Below are 17,509 nucleotides of genomic sequence, written 5' to 3' on the forward strand. Positions count from 1 at the left end.
TGCAATTTAACATAGATAGATAGATAGATAGATAGATAGATAGGTAGGTAGGTAGGTAGATAGATAGATAGATAGATAGATAGATAGATAGATAGATAGATAGATAGATAGATAGATAGATAGATAGATAGATAGATAGATAGATAGATAGATAGATAGATAGATAGATAGATAGATAGATAGATAGATAGATAGATAGATAGATAGATAGATAGATAGATAGATAGATAGATAGATAGATAGATAGATAGATAGATAGATAGATAGATAGATAGATAGATAGATAGATAGATAGATAGATAGATAGATAGATAGATAGATAGATAGATAGATAGATAGATAGATAGATAGATAGATAGATAGATATATAGATAGATAGATAGATAGATAGATAGATAGATAGATAGATAGATAGATAGATAGATAGATAGATAGATAGATAGATAGATAGATAGATAGATAGATAGATAGATAGATAGATAGATAGATAGATAGATAGATAGATAGATAGATAGATAGATAGATAGATAGATAGATAGATAGATAGATAGATAGATAGATAGATAGATAGATAGATAGATAGATAGATAGATAGATAGATAGATAGATAGATAGATAGATAGATAGATAGATAGATAGATAGATAGATAGATAGATAGATAGATAGATAGATAGATAGATAGATAGATAGATAGATAGATAGATAGATAGATAGATAGATAAATCAATCAACCTTCCTCAAGTTGGTGAGGTTTCCAAAGACAAATAATGTTAAACAGTAACATTTAAAATGACATTAAAAATTTCTTACAAGAAATTTGTTTACCAGAAACTAAAATCTGCAATAGATAATATTTCACATAATGAAAATTTATAAAAATACAGATAAAAAAATAGACTGAAAATTCAAGTGTAATTTGAATTGAAATACAAATGTTGCCGTAAAATCTGCAGAGAACCCTTCAAAGCTATCATAGAAATTTCCTTAATTGTTGTTGTTGGGCTCCAAATTTATGACAATGACACAAATTGTTTTGTTATGGTCCCTCTAGCGCCCACGATTAATCCGACGACTTTTATATCCCTGAGTTTATATGATGTTTTGTAACAAGGAGTAGTGGGTTCATAAATTCTCCTTTTCTCTAGATTAACCTCCTCAGGTTGATTCTGATGCGTCTCGAATCTGATGGTCGGATCCAGAATATAATCTTTTGTCACTGTTCACTTTTTGAAAATAACTTCTGTTAAATTCCCCCATTACAATTTAAACACTTGTGTAATCTTCCACGTAAGTTAAACATCGCATCTGTAATATCTCACAATTTTCTTACTTCTTCTCTATGCATTCTTTAAATTCTTCTGTAGTACGCGGATGATTCTGAAAAGACTTTGCGCTTTAAATAGCTCCATAAGCGCAGATCCGGAGATCCTGCTAGCCAAGTGATGCTGAAATCAGTCACTAAAAACATGGTTCTGAGGGTAGCCAAGCTTTCTCTTGCGATATGCGCCCTTGCGCCATCTTGTTGAAAGAAAGGACTATTTATCCCAAGTTTGCGCTATTCTTCTAAGAGTCGATCTCGGGATATTCAATACCAGAGACTGTCTCGCTGCTCAGCGAGTTGGACTTGCCACGCAGTTCGCACTTGTTTGCTGTTCTCGGCCGTTCAAACGGGACGTGTAACAATGCCACGAAATATTGGACTAACATTGCCATGAACACGACAATTGCTAACCCATTATAAAATCGTATCCCGTTTCGGTGTAATTCCATACTTATCTTGGGATTCGAAACTCAGTGGTGAAATCTATGCCTGCACAATGCTCCCAGTTTTAATTAAGTCGTCCGTTGATTTACTGAAAAATATGTCACGGTTCATGAAATTACATGATACAGAAAATGATTCGTAATAATATGGCATTCGTCAGTTGTTGCGTTGGCATTTTAATTAAGTCGTCCGTTGATTTACTGAAAAATATGTCATGGTTCATGAAATTACATGATACAGAAAATGATTCGTAATAACATGACATTCGTCAATTGTTGCGTTGGCATTTTAATTAAGTCGTCCGTTGATTTACTGAAAAATATGTCACAGTTCATGAAATTACATGATACAGAAAATGAATCGTAATAACATGACATGCGTCAATTGTTGAGTTGGCATTTCACAGCCTATTAAAATCCACGCATATCAGTGGCCAAACCTGTATATTACTCCGTAATACTTCAATTACAGTAACAGTCGATAAAGGCATTTTTTCATAGCTTAGTCAAGACTATCATACACAAATAGCCTATAACAAGTGTCAGGCTAATAACACAATTCTTGCATTGAAGTGTTTTTGTAGAATCATTACTCCATATCTCATATTTTGTGCGGAGGAGGGGCTGTAGCTAGAAGGTTTTACTATGCCTTAACACTTCAATGTTCATGAATCATGTAAGTTCGGACAGATACTTTTTCTCTGTAATATTGTCTCTCGTGTATGTGCTGGCATCTTTCGACTCAGCTGCAGGCTTAAGGTTCAGATGAAGTCCCACTAGAGTGCTCTTTCATCCTTCCCATACTACTAATGCCATCTGAACACCAGTTACGACACTAGTTCACGCTGAAATCATTTTTTATTAAAGTCTCTGTAACGAAGATGACGAATGTTGAAATGGAGAATAACGGTGAAATAATAGAGGGAAAGGAAGAAAAACCCTCAACAACATTGGTTTTGTCCACCGTAAATATCACCCAGCCTCATCGGGGCTTCAACCCGGGTCCGCAGTGCTTTGCCATTGGGTATATCTCACCTTACTACATTTATTGTAAAGAAAGGGCTAGCTTTATCTAAAATAAAGTTATTTAAATTTTTCAAATTTTTTGAGAAATTTCAATTCATATCCCGATCATCAACAAAATCCCTTTCTTAACGAATACAGGTACAGCATGATATATGATTAATATCATGTTTACTGATATAGTCTTGTGATTCGCTGATGAAGATGTTAAGCATTTCCTAAGGCTGGATAAATACTTAATATAATCGCCCGCCATTTTGGCTCTTTCGTTGGCGTTCGCAGAAATCACACGAGGACGTTATTTGCCGCTCAATTATTTGCTGAACTACAGTGCGTTTGATTTATTATCATAGGAGCTACGACATGATAATGTTTAACGGTGTGGCAAATAGATCCCTCGTCTGGTAGCTCGGCAACGAAAGAACAAAAATGGAGAACGATACTACCTACCTAGACTTTATAGAGCCTTGACTTCATAAGACGTAAGCAAAGAGGAGGAGTCACGCCGGGAATAACAGCGTCGCGACTAAAGTTGGGGTAATTTTTAACTGAACTGGAACTGGTTTCTATCGCAAATTAGGACAATGTTACACTTCTGGTTTTGCACCAATTCCTGGCATGAAAGTAATATGTTAATTTCGCCACGAATTGAAGCTAAACTATTTAATACTGTTACTTTATAGGACTCAGTATTCTTCACGAAACTCTTTATAATCTTGAACGGCAATGCAGTCAATGTGTTGCTGAATTATACACGGCTTTGCATTTCCATCTTCTTCCATCATTAACAACCCAGCCATTTTTATCGGAGCAGTTACAGTATGTACCGCATTCGACACGCACTATACACACAACTTGGACAAAGAATACGAATCTCTCGTTACAATCAGCAGATATGAGGGGCAGGATCACGAATCACGAGTTGCTGGTCACGAGTGCATTAGTGAGCACGATCGTAAATCACGTGCTGGCACGGAAACACGGTCGAGATCTCAAACAATCGATAGTTACGAATTATCCACCCAATCTATCACCATCTGTCAATATGACGACCATATCAACCAAAATATGCAATATGCAAACGACTCCAAGCAACTCCCATAAACAAACAATACATCATACTAGTAAATTAAATTCTTCCCTCATTTAAGATATAGATTTCCGTATACAAGCCACTCAGATATTCCGCATTTCACCAACTGTTCGAACTCCTGCCCACCTAGTTATGTAAACAATAATATTTTTGTCCCCACAATTCTCTTTCGACATGTGTGTAAATTTCAAATTGATGCTTCAAATGGATTACCAATGTGTGCCTACTCGGAAATATAAACATTTTACGTCATTGGCAACCGATTTCTACTCGTGGATACTTTACTCCAATTACTCTTTAATTTCCGAGATACATCATATGCGTCGTCATAGCTTCAAAGTAAATTATAGTCCCTTGTTACTGTTTAGTAACTGAATATTAAGTGGCGCCTTGAACAGAAACCGCTCTGTTCTCTAATTTCAAATTGTGAAAGATAAAAACAAACTTCATTTTCTTAACATTTCACTACTGACACAGGTGAAATTAGCTTCTCTGATACAAAATAATACTTAATTTAACTTCGGAATATATAATACAGGGTGAACCAAAAGTCTGCAACCATAAAAATATCTCCCATATGCTTGATTTTCGATTACTATAGGTGTTACCAGTATTTGTAAGACCAAATGCTCTACCAGTGACACATTCGATTCCTGCTTTCAGTTATCTCAAAAGCCGCCATTTTGGATGCAATTTTGAAATTTTAAATGGAAAAGGGGTGATGTAGGTAATCAAGATCATGTGAAATTTTCTGAAAAAAAAAAATGGTACAATCTGTTTTGACACAAATAGAAAATTCTACAAAATGTGCTCAATATGTACTCCATTTTCGACGATGCACATTTGTAGAAGGATTTTCCAGTGAAAGAGAACATTTTGTAGCATTTCCGGAGTACTTCAACACAGGATTTTCCCTTCATATACCAAGCTCTTTATGTAACCCCAAAAGAAAAAATCAAGGTTAATTCTGGAGACCTGGCCGGCCATTCTACTGGTCCACTCCGACCAATCCAATATCCAGGGAACTGTTCGTCCAAATAGTTTCGAATAGCAAGACCATAGTGGGGTGGAACGCCATCTTGTTGAAAAAAGATAGGAATTCACCTCCTTCGTTTAGTAAATCAGAAAAGGTGTTTTCTTGCAATATGTTGAAATAAGAATTCGCCTCAATAAAATACAGTCCAACAATACGATTTCCCCCAAATTACCACACAAAACCATTAATTAACCAGCACCTTTCAATACTTCTGTGGTTTAACCCACCAGAATTGAAAATGATATCAATTATGTCCTCTTTCGATAATGCTATCAAGAAAATCAAGAAATTTGTTATAGGAGAGCTTCAAATAATCAGGACAATGCATTGAAACTGTCGCAGGTTAACCAAATAGTACAGCAGGAAAAGTTGCATTCAAACACCTTTTCCAAAGCCTCCTTAGTACTGTACCATGTTACAAAATATCTGTAGATCCAGTAACTAATGTTTGTGGTATTATAACAGTTACCTTTAAATAACTATTTTTTTAAACAATTTATTGATCGATCAGCGCATTTAGCTCTATACAGATCATTTCTAAAAAATATAAATACAATATATGATACTGAATTGAGGGCAGCCTAGATTGGGGTCCTCAATGAACAAAAATAATTGTTAATAAATAATTATTTACACAGGTTGGTGTGATGATAAAATTTTGATTATAATATGAGGTCCACTGGAAGTCGGGTCTTGATTCTGGTGGGAAATGTGGACCTGCTTCCGAGAGAGTAGTGGAATGTTATGTTTTATTTAACGACGCTCGCAACTACAGAGGTTATATCAGCGTCGCCGGAATTTTGTCCCGCAGGAGTTCTTTTACATGCCAGTAAATCTACTGACATGAGCCTGTCGCATTTAAGCACACTTAAATGCCATCGACCTGGCCCGGGATCGAACCCGCAACCTTGGGCATAGAAGGCCAGAGAGTAATGGACGGCGCCTGGAACATTTTCTAGGTTGTTATAGAACTTCTTAGCTTGTGAATGAATAAACTGTTTGATTGTGTCAATACCAGTTTCTCTGTGTAGTTGGCCGTTACGGACAAACCAAGGAGAATTGAGTGAAATTCGTAGGACTTTATTTTTAAATGACTGGTTGTGTTTAATTTCACTTACTGCAGCTCCTCCCCAGACAGGACAGGCATAAAGCAGTAGAGGTCGTAATAGAGATGTGTAAAGTAGCATGCGATTTTGTAGCTTTAGAGATGATTTCTTGTTGAGGAGCTGATTTAAATAACTTTAAAACTATTAATAATAATAATAATAATAATAATAATAATAATAATAATAATCTTGCAATGTAGGCTTTCACGGCCGGAGTCTATAGATGTAGATTCATTTTCCGGGCTGAGAGGCCGTGGTCTATTAGTTGGTTTTATACCGCAGTTGCAGACGAAACGTCTGGTATAAAACCAACTAATAGACCACGGCCTCTCAGCCCGGAAAATGAATCTACATCTAATAATAATAATATTAATAATAATTTATCTATTTAATCTAGCAGAGCTAAGGCCAGTAGGCCTTCTCTTCCGCCCAGCCAGACTCTAATTCTAATTAATTACATTTGCTTACATAGTTATTACATTAATATCTAGACCATAAAACAACATGAAAGTAAATAATGAAAATTGGATAGCTAATGTTAGTGTGACAATAATAAACATTGGTAAGTAGGTTATTTTACGGCGCTTTATCAACATCTTAGGTTATTTAGCGTCTGAATGAGATGAAGGTGACAATGCCGGTGAAATGAGTCCGGGGTCCAACACCGAAAGTTACCTAGCATTTGCTAGGTTGAGGGAAAACCCCGGAAAAAACCTCAACCAGGTAACTTGCCCCGACCGGGAATCGAACCCGGGCCACCTGGTTTCGCGGCCAGACGCGCTGACCGTTACTCCACAGGTGTGGACTCATTGGTAAGAAATAGTTATAATAATAATAATAATAATAATAATAATAATAATAATAATACTAATAATAATAGTAATAATAATAATGAGATAATTTAGATATTTATCTGTGATATATATAACCATTAAACATTGAGAAACCTGAAAGAGCTATGATTTTAACAAGAATTGTTAGAAAAATATCTCTTTAGCCTATTCTTAAATTGGTTTGATGTCTGACAGTCCCTGACATTACTCGGTAGAGAATTCCAAAGTCGAGGAACAGCCACAGTGAAAGAAGATGAATATGAGGATGTTCGGTGGGAGGGAATGGATAATATTGAGGAGTGTTGTGATCGTGTGATTAGAGATATCTCAAAACAGATTGCACCATTTTTTTTCAGAAAATTTCACATGATTTTGAGTACCTACATGACCCCCTTCATTTAAAATTTCAAAACTGAAGACTAGAATCGAATGTGTCACTGGTAGAGCATTTGGTCTAACAAATATTGGTAACACCTAGAGTAATCGAAAATCAAGCATATATGGAAGATATTTATATGGTTCCAGACTTTTGAGTCACCCTATATATTTCTTTCACGTGTTACAATTAGGTTACCTTGTTGACTAGCCTCACAGAACTCCAAAAGTTGTAATACAATGTTAAAATTGAAATATACCGTCTATACTTATCTGGTTTTTAATATAATTGATTATAACATAAACGTTTTCGGCACTAATGTGCCATTTTCAAATGTATGAAAATTTGCCTAATTACATGTTCAAATAGATGTACATGAACTGTGTGAATGAAACATACAATGCGTACCCTTGATGATCTCATATCACATATAAAACAATCTATATGTAGTAGAAAAGTTTTCCGGGCTATGAGGCCGTGGTCTGTTGGTTGTGAGACCAAACGTTTCGTTCACTGCTGCGGTGAACATCTTCAGTGGTGTCTATTGCTGGTGCGGCTGGTTCTAACATAGACACCACTGAAGATGTTCACCGCAGCAGTGAACGAAACGTTTGGTCTCACAACCAACAGACCACGGCCTCATAGCCCGGAAAACTTTTCTACTATTGACGCCGGCCGTGAAAGCCTACACTCCAATATAATCTATATCTGGATAATTAAATAATTAAAAATTAAAAACACACACTTATTACTAACATTTAAAATCTGTTTTGATTTTCTGCTGGAATTATCCATCATTTGGTGGAACACTGGGGTTATCTTGACGTATTATGTAGTCAAATGCAGTTATTAAATTACTTAAAATGTTAAAAACTTGCACTGAGATACTAACTGTTAAAATATGTGATATGAGATCATCAAGGGTACACATTGTATGTTTCATTCACACAGTTCATGTGCATCTATTTGAATATGTAATTAGGCAAATTTTCATACATTTGAAAATGGCACATCAGTGCCGAAAACGTTTATGTTATAATCAATTATATTAAAAACCAGATAAGTATAGACGGTATATTTCAATTTTAACGTTGTATTACAACTTATTATCGGATAATCCATACAACATGAAAATTCCAAAAGTTGTGTAATCAAGACGTATAACTAAATTTAAATAGGCATCAGTGGATTTGAGTTCTAACGGATTAGTTACAGGTGTTTGCAATCTCCAATTTAGTTCCTTGATACATAAAGTTGTTCAAGAATAGAGATATCAACTCTTACGAGGTGAGGAATATAGCATAAGCGTTGAGTCGCACTATCGACAGTTTGGGACCTCAAAGAATAGAAGCTGGTACTCGCTGTTGCTGCATGCTAGACTTGCTGGCTGATGACATATATGTAGTGCTTAATGTTGCTGTTGTGTAAATGTGTAATCTTCGCCTCTGTGGACATAGAATAGGCAGCAGGGGCCTGGTCTGCACTGCATCCAGGACATGTGTGATCTTTCTGACGGCGACATACATGGCGCACAGCTTTCAAGTAGATATCAGAAGCATCTAAGTGGCAAATGGGCTTCTACGTATATTTTTCTAGAGTTACTGCATTTCCCCTTGCTCTCCAATAACTCCACGAAATGATAGCAAAATTTGCTACGTGTATGAGAAGTCAGAAGGATTTCACGTAATATTCCAGAAAACATTGGCTGGCACTGACGGTTTAAAAGTTAACAATCCGAATGAATTTTCCTGCCTCGGCACAATCTTTCGCTATTGGAAATGTTACGCGTGTCAAAATACTGCGATAGTGTGTGGAGAAATGTTAGCGATAACACGAATAAAAAAAAGTTTCTGAAAGGTATATTTGGATTACAAGGACTGCAATTAACGTACACGATTTTCGTAACACGAAAAATGAGGAACGAGAAACAAATTGCAGTAATTTTGTTATCAGGGTTTTACAGGACCAAACACTGCAGACATGACTTGTTGTTAATGCAGGTCCTGCTTTTATCGAAGGGGTTTTATGCAGCCCACATCAACCTTAGGGGAGAGTCGGGTAGTATCGGACATCGGGTAATATCGGACAGTGAGTTTCTTTCATCTACCACACGATGATAGTAAAGTAGCCACGTTCAATTAGTAGGCTAGCGGTGTCAAAGAGGACGGAAGCTTTGTAGTTTCAATAATTTTAATTATGTCGCGCTGTCCATTGTCGTCGTCAAGTCTTTTGAAGGCCGCTCCAATACTCCACGCGGAGTGTATAAACCAGAGTTGCAAATTTTAGCAGTGTGTCTTGTTCTAGTTCACACAGAAAATTAATTATATTACAGTTCTTTAAATAATTAATTTAAAATAAATAATCTAAATAATATAAATAATCTTCAAATTAACTCATGTTTTGAGCAATTAAGCCTAGCCCATATCCATGTTATATTAATATATAGCAGCAACAAACAAGACGTGACAACGTCGCATTTTCATTTTATTATCGGTGTATGCAATAAAGACCTACAAATCTTAAAAGGAATGCTGCTGCCTAATAATTAAACGAGGCAACTTTACCTGATTGACATGGTTACGTTTTTGTGATGTCGCATAGAGAATCGTAACCATGTCATTCAGGTACTACCATATGGTGATAGATGAAAGAAACGCACTGTCCGATATTACCCGATGTCCGATACTACCCGACTCTCCCCTAACAGTTTATTATCTTTTGACGCGTTGGATAAGGTTTAAAATCTTTGAACTAAAAGTCGTACATATATTTTTTTTGTGCATTGCGATCCATGGGGAATCCTAAAGGCGAAAATTGACTTCTGTATACCAGGTGAGGTGCATTTTCCCTCTCAAAGCATTAGGCCTACATTCCTTATCCAGTTTCTCCAGCGAATAGGGGTTATAAAGAATGGACACTTCGGGTCGGTACCTTTGATGTAGCCAGACTGATTTCAATGACCTTCAAGCCAGCTAGAGCGTGAGATTCTGCTTTCTCCCTAGAGTTGGCGCTGCCATCACACCAGCTAGCAGTCGACACAGCGGAAATATAACACATAATTAATACATCTAGGTACATTATGTACTCAAAATAAATTGGATCCCTAAAATAATAAATCCGTCATTAACTGTAATGTCTAGACTCTAGAGTTCCTTTATAATGAGAGTTGAGACGTTGACCCCAACAACAATTAAAATATGTAATGATTTGACAGCGCTGAAAATGGAAAAACAAAACTCTTATGAGAAGTAAAACCATATACAGAGGTGTGAAAATTATTAGAATAATCTTAATTTTAAAGGTTTTTTAATAGTTCCTTCACAAATATTAATTGAATTGATGAATATTGGTATATATTACTATACTGATGTAGGATATATTTACTACTAACAATGCCGGAAAGCATTGTTGTACAATGGTATTTTTCTTATTTTACAATTGTTATGGGAATTCAGAAATTATTATATTATGTTGGCGGAATTGGAAACATAAAAAATTATATGCACAAAACAGATGTATACGTTCATTTGAACCTTCACAACAATGTAAACGCAAATAAGAATTTGTTTAAAGCATTTCTTAATTAATTTTTGATGTTTCCAATTCCGCCAACATAATATAATAATTTCTGAATTCCCATAACAATTGTAAAATAAGAAAAATACCAATGTACAACAATGATTTCCGGCATTGTTAGTAGTAAATATATCCTACATCAGTATAGTAACATTATATACCAATATTAATCAATTCAATGAATATTTGTGAAGGAACTATTAAAAAACCTTTAAAATTAAGATTATTCTAATACTTTTCACACCTCTGTACATATATTATATTATTATACAAATATTAAACGAATTCGATACTTAATTTTATAATGCATTATATTATTTTATAATATAATGTATTATATCTGAAATATAAAATATTATTATTACAACTAGTTTGTCACTGAGAAATAAGGAAAAGCTGTTAACTTGAATTTATTTGAAGCAAAGCGTTACAGGATTATGCAATAAGGTAGGCGATGTTTGGATCCTGTGTCTCAACTCTATACTCAATTATTATCATACAGCGTATTCCGAATCTCACCGGTCCGGTGGCATCAATGACGTCACGTTGCAGCGAAATATGGAACAAAACTGCTGGAAGGATCGATGGCTGTCATGGCGACTGTACAAGTTGTTGTCTGTGCTACGCTAGCAAAATTTTGCGAAATTTTCGTACTGCCATCCCGTTCAAAGAAAAGATAGCATAAACAATTTATTTACAAACAATACAGCAGAACACACCGCCATGACACAACAGTGCACGATGTCATTCGTCTGCTAATTCCCGCCCTATACAAGAACCAATCAGATTCACTGATGGCGGCTGATGGAGACTGCCACCACCTCTGCAAGCTGATGGCACCGGTGCGACACCGGTGGAGCATCAATGACTTCATCGGTGGAATTCGGAACACCGTGATGCCATCGCATTGCTCACCGGTGAGATTCGGAATACGCTCTTAGCTCGATTACACTAACCTCTAGCGCTTGAAAGTAGAACTAAACGCTGGCGCACAGAGAAACAAAACACAGGAAAATTCGCTCAGTGTCCATTCTTTATAATCCCTATTCGCTGGTTTCTCCTCTCCCAAAATGAAAGTACTTAGAAAAAATTAAATTAATAAAATAATAATAAGTTTAGTTCTTTTAGAGTAATAAATTTAATTTAATTTAATAATATAGTATAATTCTAAAGCACTATCTCCCTAGATCGTTGGTGGTTGTTGGTTCGAACCCCAACCGCGTGTGTAGAGGCTGACTTGGATCTCAGGCGCGGGAGATACGCTTAGCTGTATTCAGACAATGTTTTCTGCTAGCCGACAGCTGACCGGGCCCCTCCTCCGGAGCGGGGGATGCCAAACACGACTGACCCCCCGCCCCCGGATCTGTTCTTCTTCTACCCGCAGGACTTCACCCTGGATTTCTACTTCCGTCAATTCTGGACGGATCCCCGGCTCGCGTTCAGGAAGCGTCCTGGGGTCGAGACCCTGTCGGTGGGGTCGGAGTTCATCAAGAACATCTGGGTGCCGGACACGTTCTTCGTGAACGAGAAGCAATCCTACTTCCACATCGCCACCACCAGCAACGAGTTCATCCGCATCCACCACTCCGGCAGCATCACCCGGAGCATACGGTGAGGTCCAACCCTTCGTTGTAAGTACTACCAACGGAACTGAAATGCGCCCCTGGAATGTGCTGGTCTATCCCTCTTGTTATTAATCTCTAGTTCGCAGCGTTGCCACACTCCTGGTCCTCCTCTCTTAGGGGGCGGGTATTGTATTTTATTTTTTTTATTTTATTGGGTTATTTTACGAGGCTGTATCAACATCTAGGTTATTTAGCGTCTGAATGAAATGAAGGTGACAATGCCGGTGAAATGACTCCGGGGTCCAGCACCGAAAGTTACCCAGCATTTGCTCGTATTGGGTTGAGGGAAAACCCCGGAAAAAACCTCAACCAGGTAACTTGCCCCGACCGGGATTCGAACCCGGGCCACCTGGTTTCGCGCCCAGACGCGCTGACCGTTACTCCACAGGTGTGGACTTGTATTGTATTGTATTGTACTGTACTCTATCTATTAACATTTCATGGTATTCGTACATTGCTTCACAGCTAGAATATGGAACAAGTCAAAAAACTTAATACTGAGAGAAAGACAGTCTGTCAGCTTTCCCAATAACGGAACTGCCTCATTGGACAAAACATAACAAACACACAGAGTGAAAACAAAAACAGACCACAAAAGAGAAATGTGGGGGGGGGGAAGGGAAAAAGAAGTACAGATAATAGCAGACACATAACATGCCTAAACACAATATTTTGCAATTCATTTTTAATTTTCAGAGAAGTCTATATTGTATCTTAAAAGTATTTATTTCAGCCACTGACTTCACAGCATATGTTTAAGGTGCTACACCTTTACATTACATATTTAAAGGACGTATGAACGTTTTCGTTGGTCTACGCCAACATCATCAGATACGAAGTACCTTTCAGCAATATCAGTGCTCTCTACATAATATCTACAAATACAAAACATATTTAGTGGCATGCAAAAAGACATATTAAAAACCAACATTGCTGTGATACACATTGACATTCTATATGACTGCCTCGATTGTCACTTACTTAAAATACACGTATAGATTACAAAAAATATTGATTTACATATATATAAATGCAAGTCTTCACATATGAGATAATAAAATGACATGACATAAAAGTGATAAAAATAATAAAATATAAAACTATGATAAAAAGTATTACGAATGTGAAGAGGTGCAAGATTACAGTAATTACATTCATTATAGTCCTATTTCTGTTTCACAATAATATATATATTTCCACCATTCAGAAACGTATGTATCATGGTTTGCGTCACGTAATTATTTGAATATTTTTCAAGTTTATATGGTTTTATTATAAATGCCAATGTATTATATGTTGGATTGTTTGATGTTTTATCTTAGTTTTATATTTTATTATTTTTATCACTTTTAAATCATATAATTTTATTGTTACACTAGCCGTACCCGTGCGCTCCGCTGCACCCGTTACAAATAAATATAAAGTAATTACATAATTAAAATAGGACATTGGATCCAGGGAACATTCGTGTTTGATATAAGGATAAATCGTTTATTATGTTACTTAATTTAAATTGTATTTGCGTAATTAAAATGCGATCATTTTGATCCAGAGACACTCATTTGGTCATAAAAATTATTTTAGGAAATACAGGAAACGAATGTACAGAATAGCCTATCAAGTTTTCTGTGCATAAGAAGCTATTTTAATCTTACCTGTCCTCGATTCACTCAGAAGTTACTGTAATAACATTATAGCATTATGTCCATCTAGAGAAACTACACTTTCCAATGGTGAATTAATAATTAATTATACAAATCGGTTAATTTACCTTCTGATATTACTTCATACAAACACAGAAACATTATCTGTAGGCTATCTTTCATAGCTTTCGATTGTTTCTGTCCAAGGCCCCTTATAGACGAAGTCATTTGTTTTTTAATTCATTACACGGCCTTAGATGGCAGTTATTTTAATTTTAAAACTCATTTATCTCATTAAATATCAGGCCCATCAAAATTTTTCAAGGAATAAAACTTATCGGAAAATATTTTTAAAGAAACTTTTGTTATGTAACATTTTTCACAAAAATCAATAATAAGCGAGATATTTCGATTTATTTAATTCAGGCCACCTTATAATCCCCCTTTTAAATAATATATTTTGAATGCCATATAGCCTACAATCTAAGTTACAACAAACTTAATTTATATTCCAATTTGCATCGAAATCCGTTCAGCCATTATCGCGTGAAAAGGTAACAAACATACAGACAGACAGACAGACAGACATAGGTACAAACAAAAATTTCAAAAAAGCTATTTTCGTTTTCAGGGTGGTTAATTGTATATGTTAGGACCAATTATTTTTGGAAAATCGAAAATTACCAGAAAAATTTCGGCTACAGATTTATTATTAGTATAGATATATGAAGACTTGCATATATATATATATATATATATATATATATATATATATATATATACCGTATGTAAATCAATATTTTTTGTAATTAATACGTGTATTTTAAGTAAGTGACAATCAAGGCAGTCATATAGAATGTCAATGTATATCACAGCAAAGTTGGTTTTTAATATGCCTCATTTTGCATGCCACTAAATATGTTTTGTATTTGTAGATATTATGTAGAGAGCACTGATATTGCTGAAAGGTACTTCGTATCTGATGATGTTGGCGTAGACCAACGAAAACGTTCATACGTCCTTTAAATATGTAATGTAAAGGTGTAGCACCTTAAACATATGCTGTGAAGTCAGTGACTGAAATAAATACTTTTAAGACACTAAACGTAGTAAACAAATAGATTAGATGTTCAAACAAAAGTTCTTCCTTCTTAGGAAACAAAGTATGGGTGGTATTTTAGAATGACAAGTGATCCTCTGATAGCAGTAACGGAAACATCACGAATGAAGTTGTCGTTCAGCTGGAACTTCTTGGAGAAACTGGCAAAGAGGCGAGGTATTGCGCCCCTAGCGCCAACCATTAGCCCAACTACTTCAATGGAGGTGAGGTGATATTTCTCCAAATAGAATGGAACTGTGGGCTCATAAATTCTGCATTTTTCTGCGTGGACGTCAGCGAGCTGCTGTTCCTGTACCTCGAACCTGTCTGTCGGGTCGATAAAGTCTTAATTTATGAAATATATACAGACGAGATTTACAATATAGTCTACTAGTACAACACAAAGTTTTAGTATCAATTTCATGAAGCGTTATTGAATGTCATGAATTCACCTACAGAATAGAAGGCGTGAGAAATCAGGTACTTCTTTAATTTGGCCCTAAATAATCTTATGTTTTGAGTTTCATTTTTTATATCGATAGGGAGGCTATTAAAAATTTTTACTGCCATATAACGCACTCCTTTTTGATAGCACGATAGACTTGCCGATGGAGTATGAAAGTCATTTTTTGACGTGTATTTATGCTATGAACTGTTGTTGAATTAGTTACAAAATTTTCACGATTACATAAGAGGAAGATTATTAATGAAAAGATATACTGACAAGCATTATTTGTAGTTTCTTTTAAATAGTCCTACACGATTCCCTAGATTTGGCACCTACTATTATTCTAATTACTCTTTTTTGTAATAGGAATATATTGTTACTATCTGTGGAATTTCCCCAGAATATTATTCCAAAACTCATTACCGAGTGGAAGTATGCAAAGTATATTGTTTCGAAGGTATTGATATTTACTATCTTTTGCATAGATCTAATAGCAAAACAAGCTGAATTTAGTTTGGGGGTAATTTCTTTAATATGATTTTTGAAATTTAACACATTATCGATTTTTAAGCCAAGAAATTTCGTTGTTGTTTCTAATAGGGATCTATTGTTAATTATTGCGCTAGAAATTTGCGAGGTTGAATTTGGACAGGATTTAAATTGAATTATGTTACTTTTGTTACAATTTAATACCAATTTATTGACTGAGAATCAGTCACAGTAGGCAGTTCAGACTTCTAAGCTCCGCAGAGCAAAGTTATAATTACTCCCAAAAATTGTCCACACCTGTGGAGTAATGGTCAGCGCGCATGGCCGCGAAACCAGGTGGCCCGGGTTCGAATCCCGGTTGGGGAAAGTTACCTGGTTGAGGTCTTTTCCGAGCAAATGCTGGGTAACTTTCGGTGCTGGACCCCGGACTCATTTCACCGGCATTATCACCTTCATTTCATTCAGACGCTAGATAACCTAGATATTGATACAGCGTCGTAAAATAACCAAATAAAATAAATAACAATTCTCAACAATTTCACTCGCCATGGTTTTGTGTAGGCCTAAAGCAGTGGTGGGCAAAATGAACGCAACCCACAAGACAGGATTTAAATGGCAACTACATACTGTGGGAGGGGTTGCACTCTACAGTGCAGTGACGGATTTACAGACAGTTGCGCCACTACACTCCTACCTACCATATATATATTTGAACTGGTAATGGAAATTACGGGAAAACTGCTGGACGGATTTTAATGAATGACCCCTCATTTTGAAGCTTGGAACTCAAAGTTTTTCAGAAAAATAGTAGTTTTCAGTGAAATGTCAATTTTTAAACATAATTTTCCTATTTTCTAAAATCCATCTGTCGTCAGTTTTGAGAACTAGCTAATTGCATTCACGGCCGACTTGATATTCCCTTCGCTTTTTTGTAAAGTAGAAGCGAAGCGAGCATCAAGTCGGCCGTGTTGCATTTCAGAATAAAACAAAACACATACTACAGCAAACAATATTACACGAAGGCCATGATCTGCAAGAATGCTGACATATTTAGAGCTCAAATTAAATTGGTTATTAAAAAATTAACTTACTAAAAATAATTTACAGGTTCGATTCTGTGGTGTGTAATTTTCTGGGTACAGCTGTGTATTGGATATTAAAAACTACAAAACTTGAGGTGGTTTGATTACATTATTACCATTAGAAATGAAATATTATTGTAGTTAATGACGTGATGTGACTATTTTTCATTAATTATACATATTAATGCTATATTGATTATATGAAAGTGAAACGTTTTGGGGTTATATAAGTAGATGTAGAGAATAACTTAAATTAGATTTTGATTTCTATATTTTACTGAGTGGCGGCTATATAGTATATATAGCACATGCTAC

General features: G+C 35.7%; 1 protein-coding gene across 14 annotated transcripts in view; it reads left to right on the forward strand.

The window, feature by feature from the left end:
• The window catches only part of Rdl (Resistant to dieldrin), a 448,130-nt gene that overhangs the window by 338,813 nt on the left and 91,808 nt on the right, over positions 1-17,509 (forward strand). For all 14 annotated transcript variants that reach the window (XM_069830121.1, XM_069830127.1, XM_069830132.1 and 11 more), the window contains exon 4: positions 12,193-12,419. In XM_069830121.1, coding sequence (XP_069686222.1) covers positions 12,193-12,419 — 227 coding nt within the window. The remainder of the gene's footprint in view (positions 1-12,192; positions 12,420-17,509) is intronic.

Source organism: Periplaneta americana, chromosome 7, assembly GCF_040183065.1.
Source record: "Periplaneta americana isolate PAMFEO1 chromosome 7, P.americana_PAMFEO1_priV1, whole genome shotgun sequence".
Lineage (NCBI taxonomy): Eukaryota > Metazoa > Arthropoda > Insecta > Blattodea > Blattidae > Periplaneta > Periplaneta americana.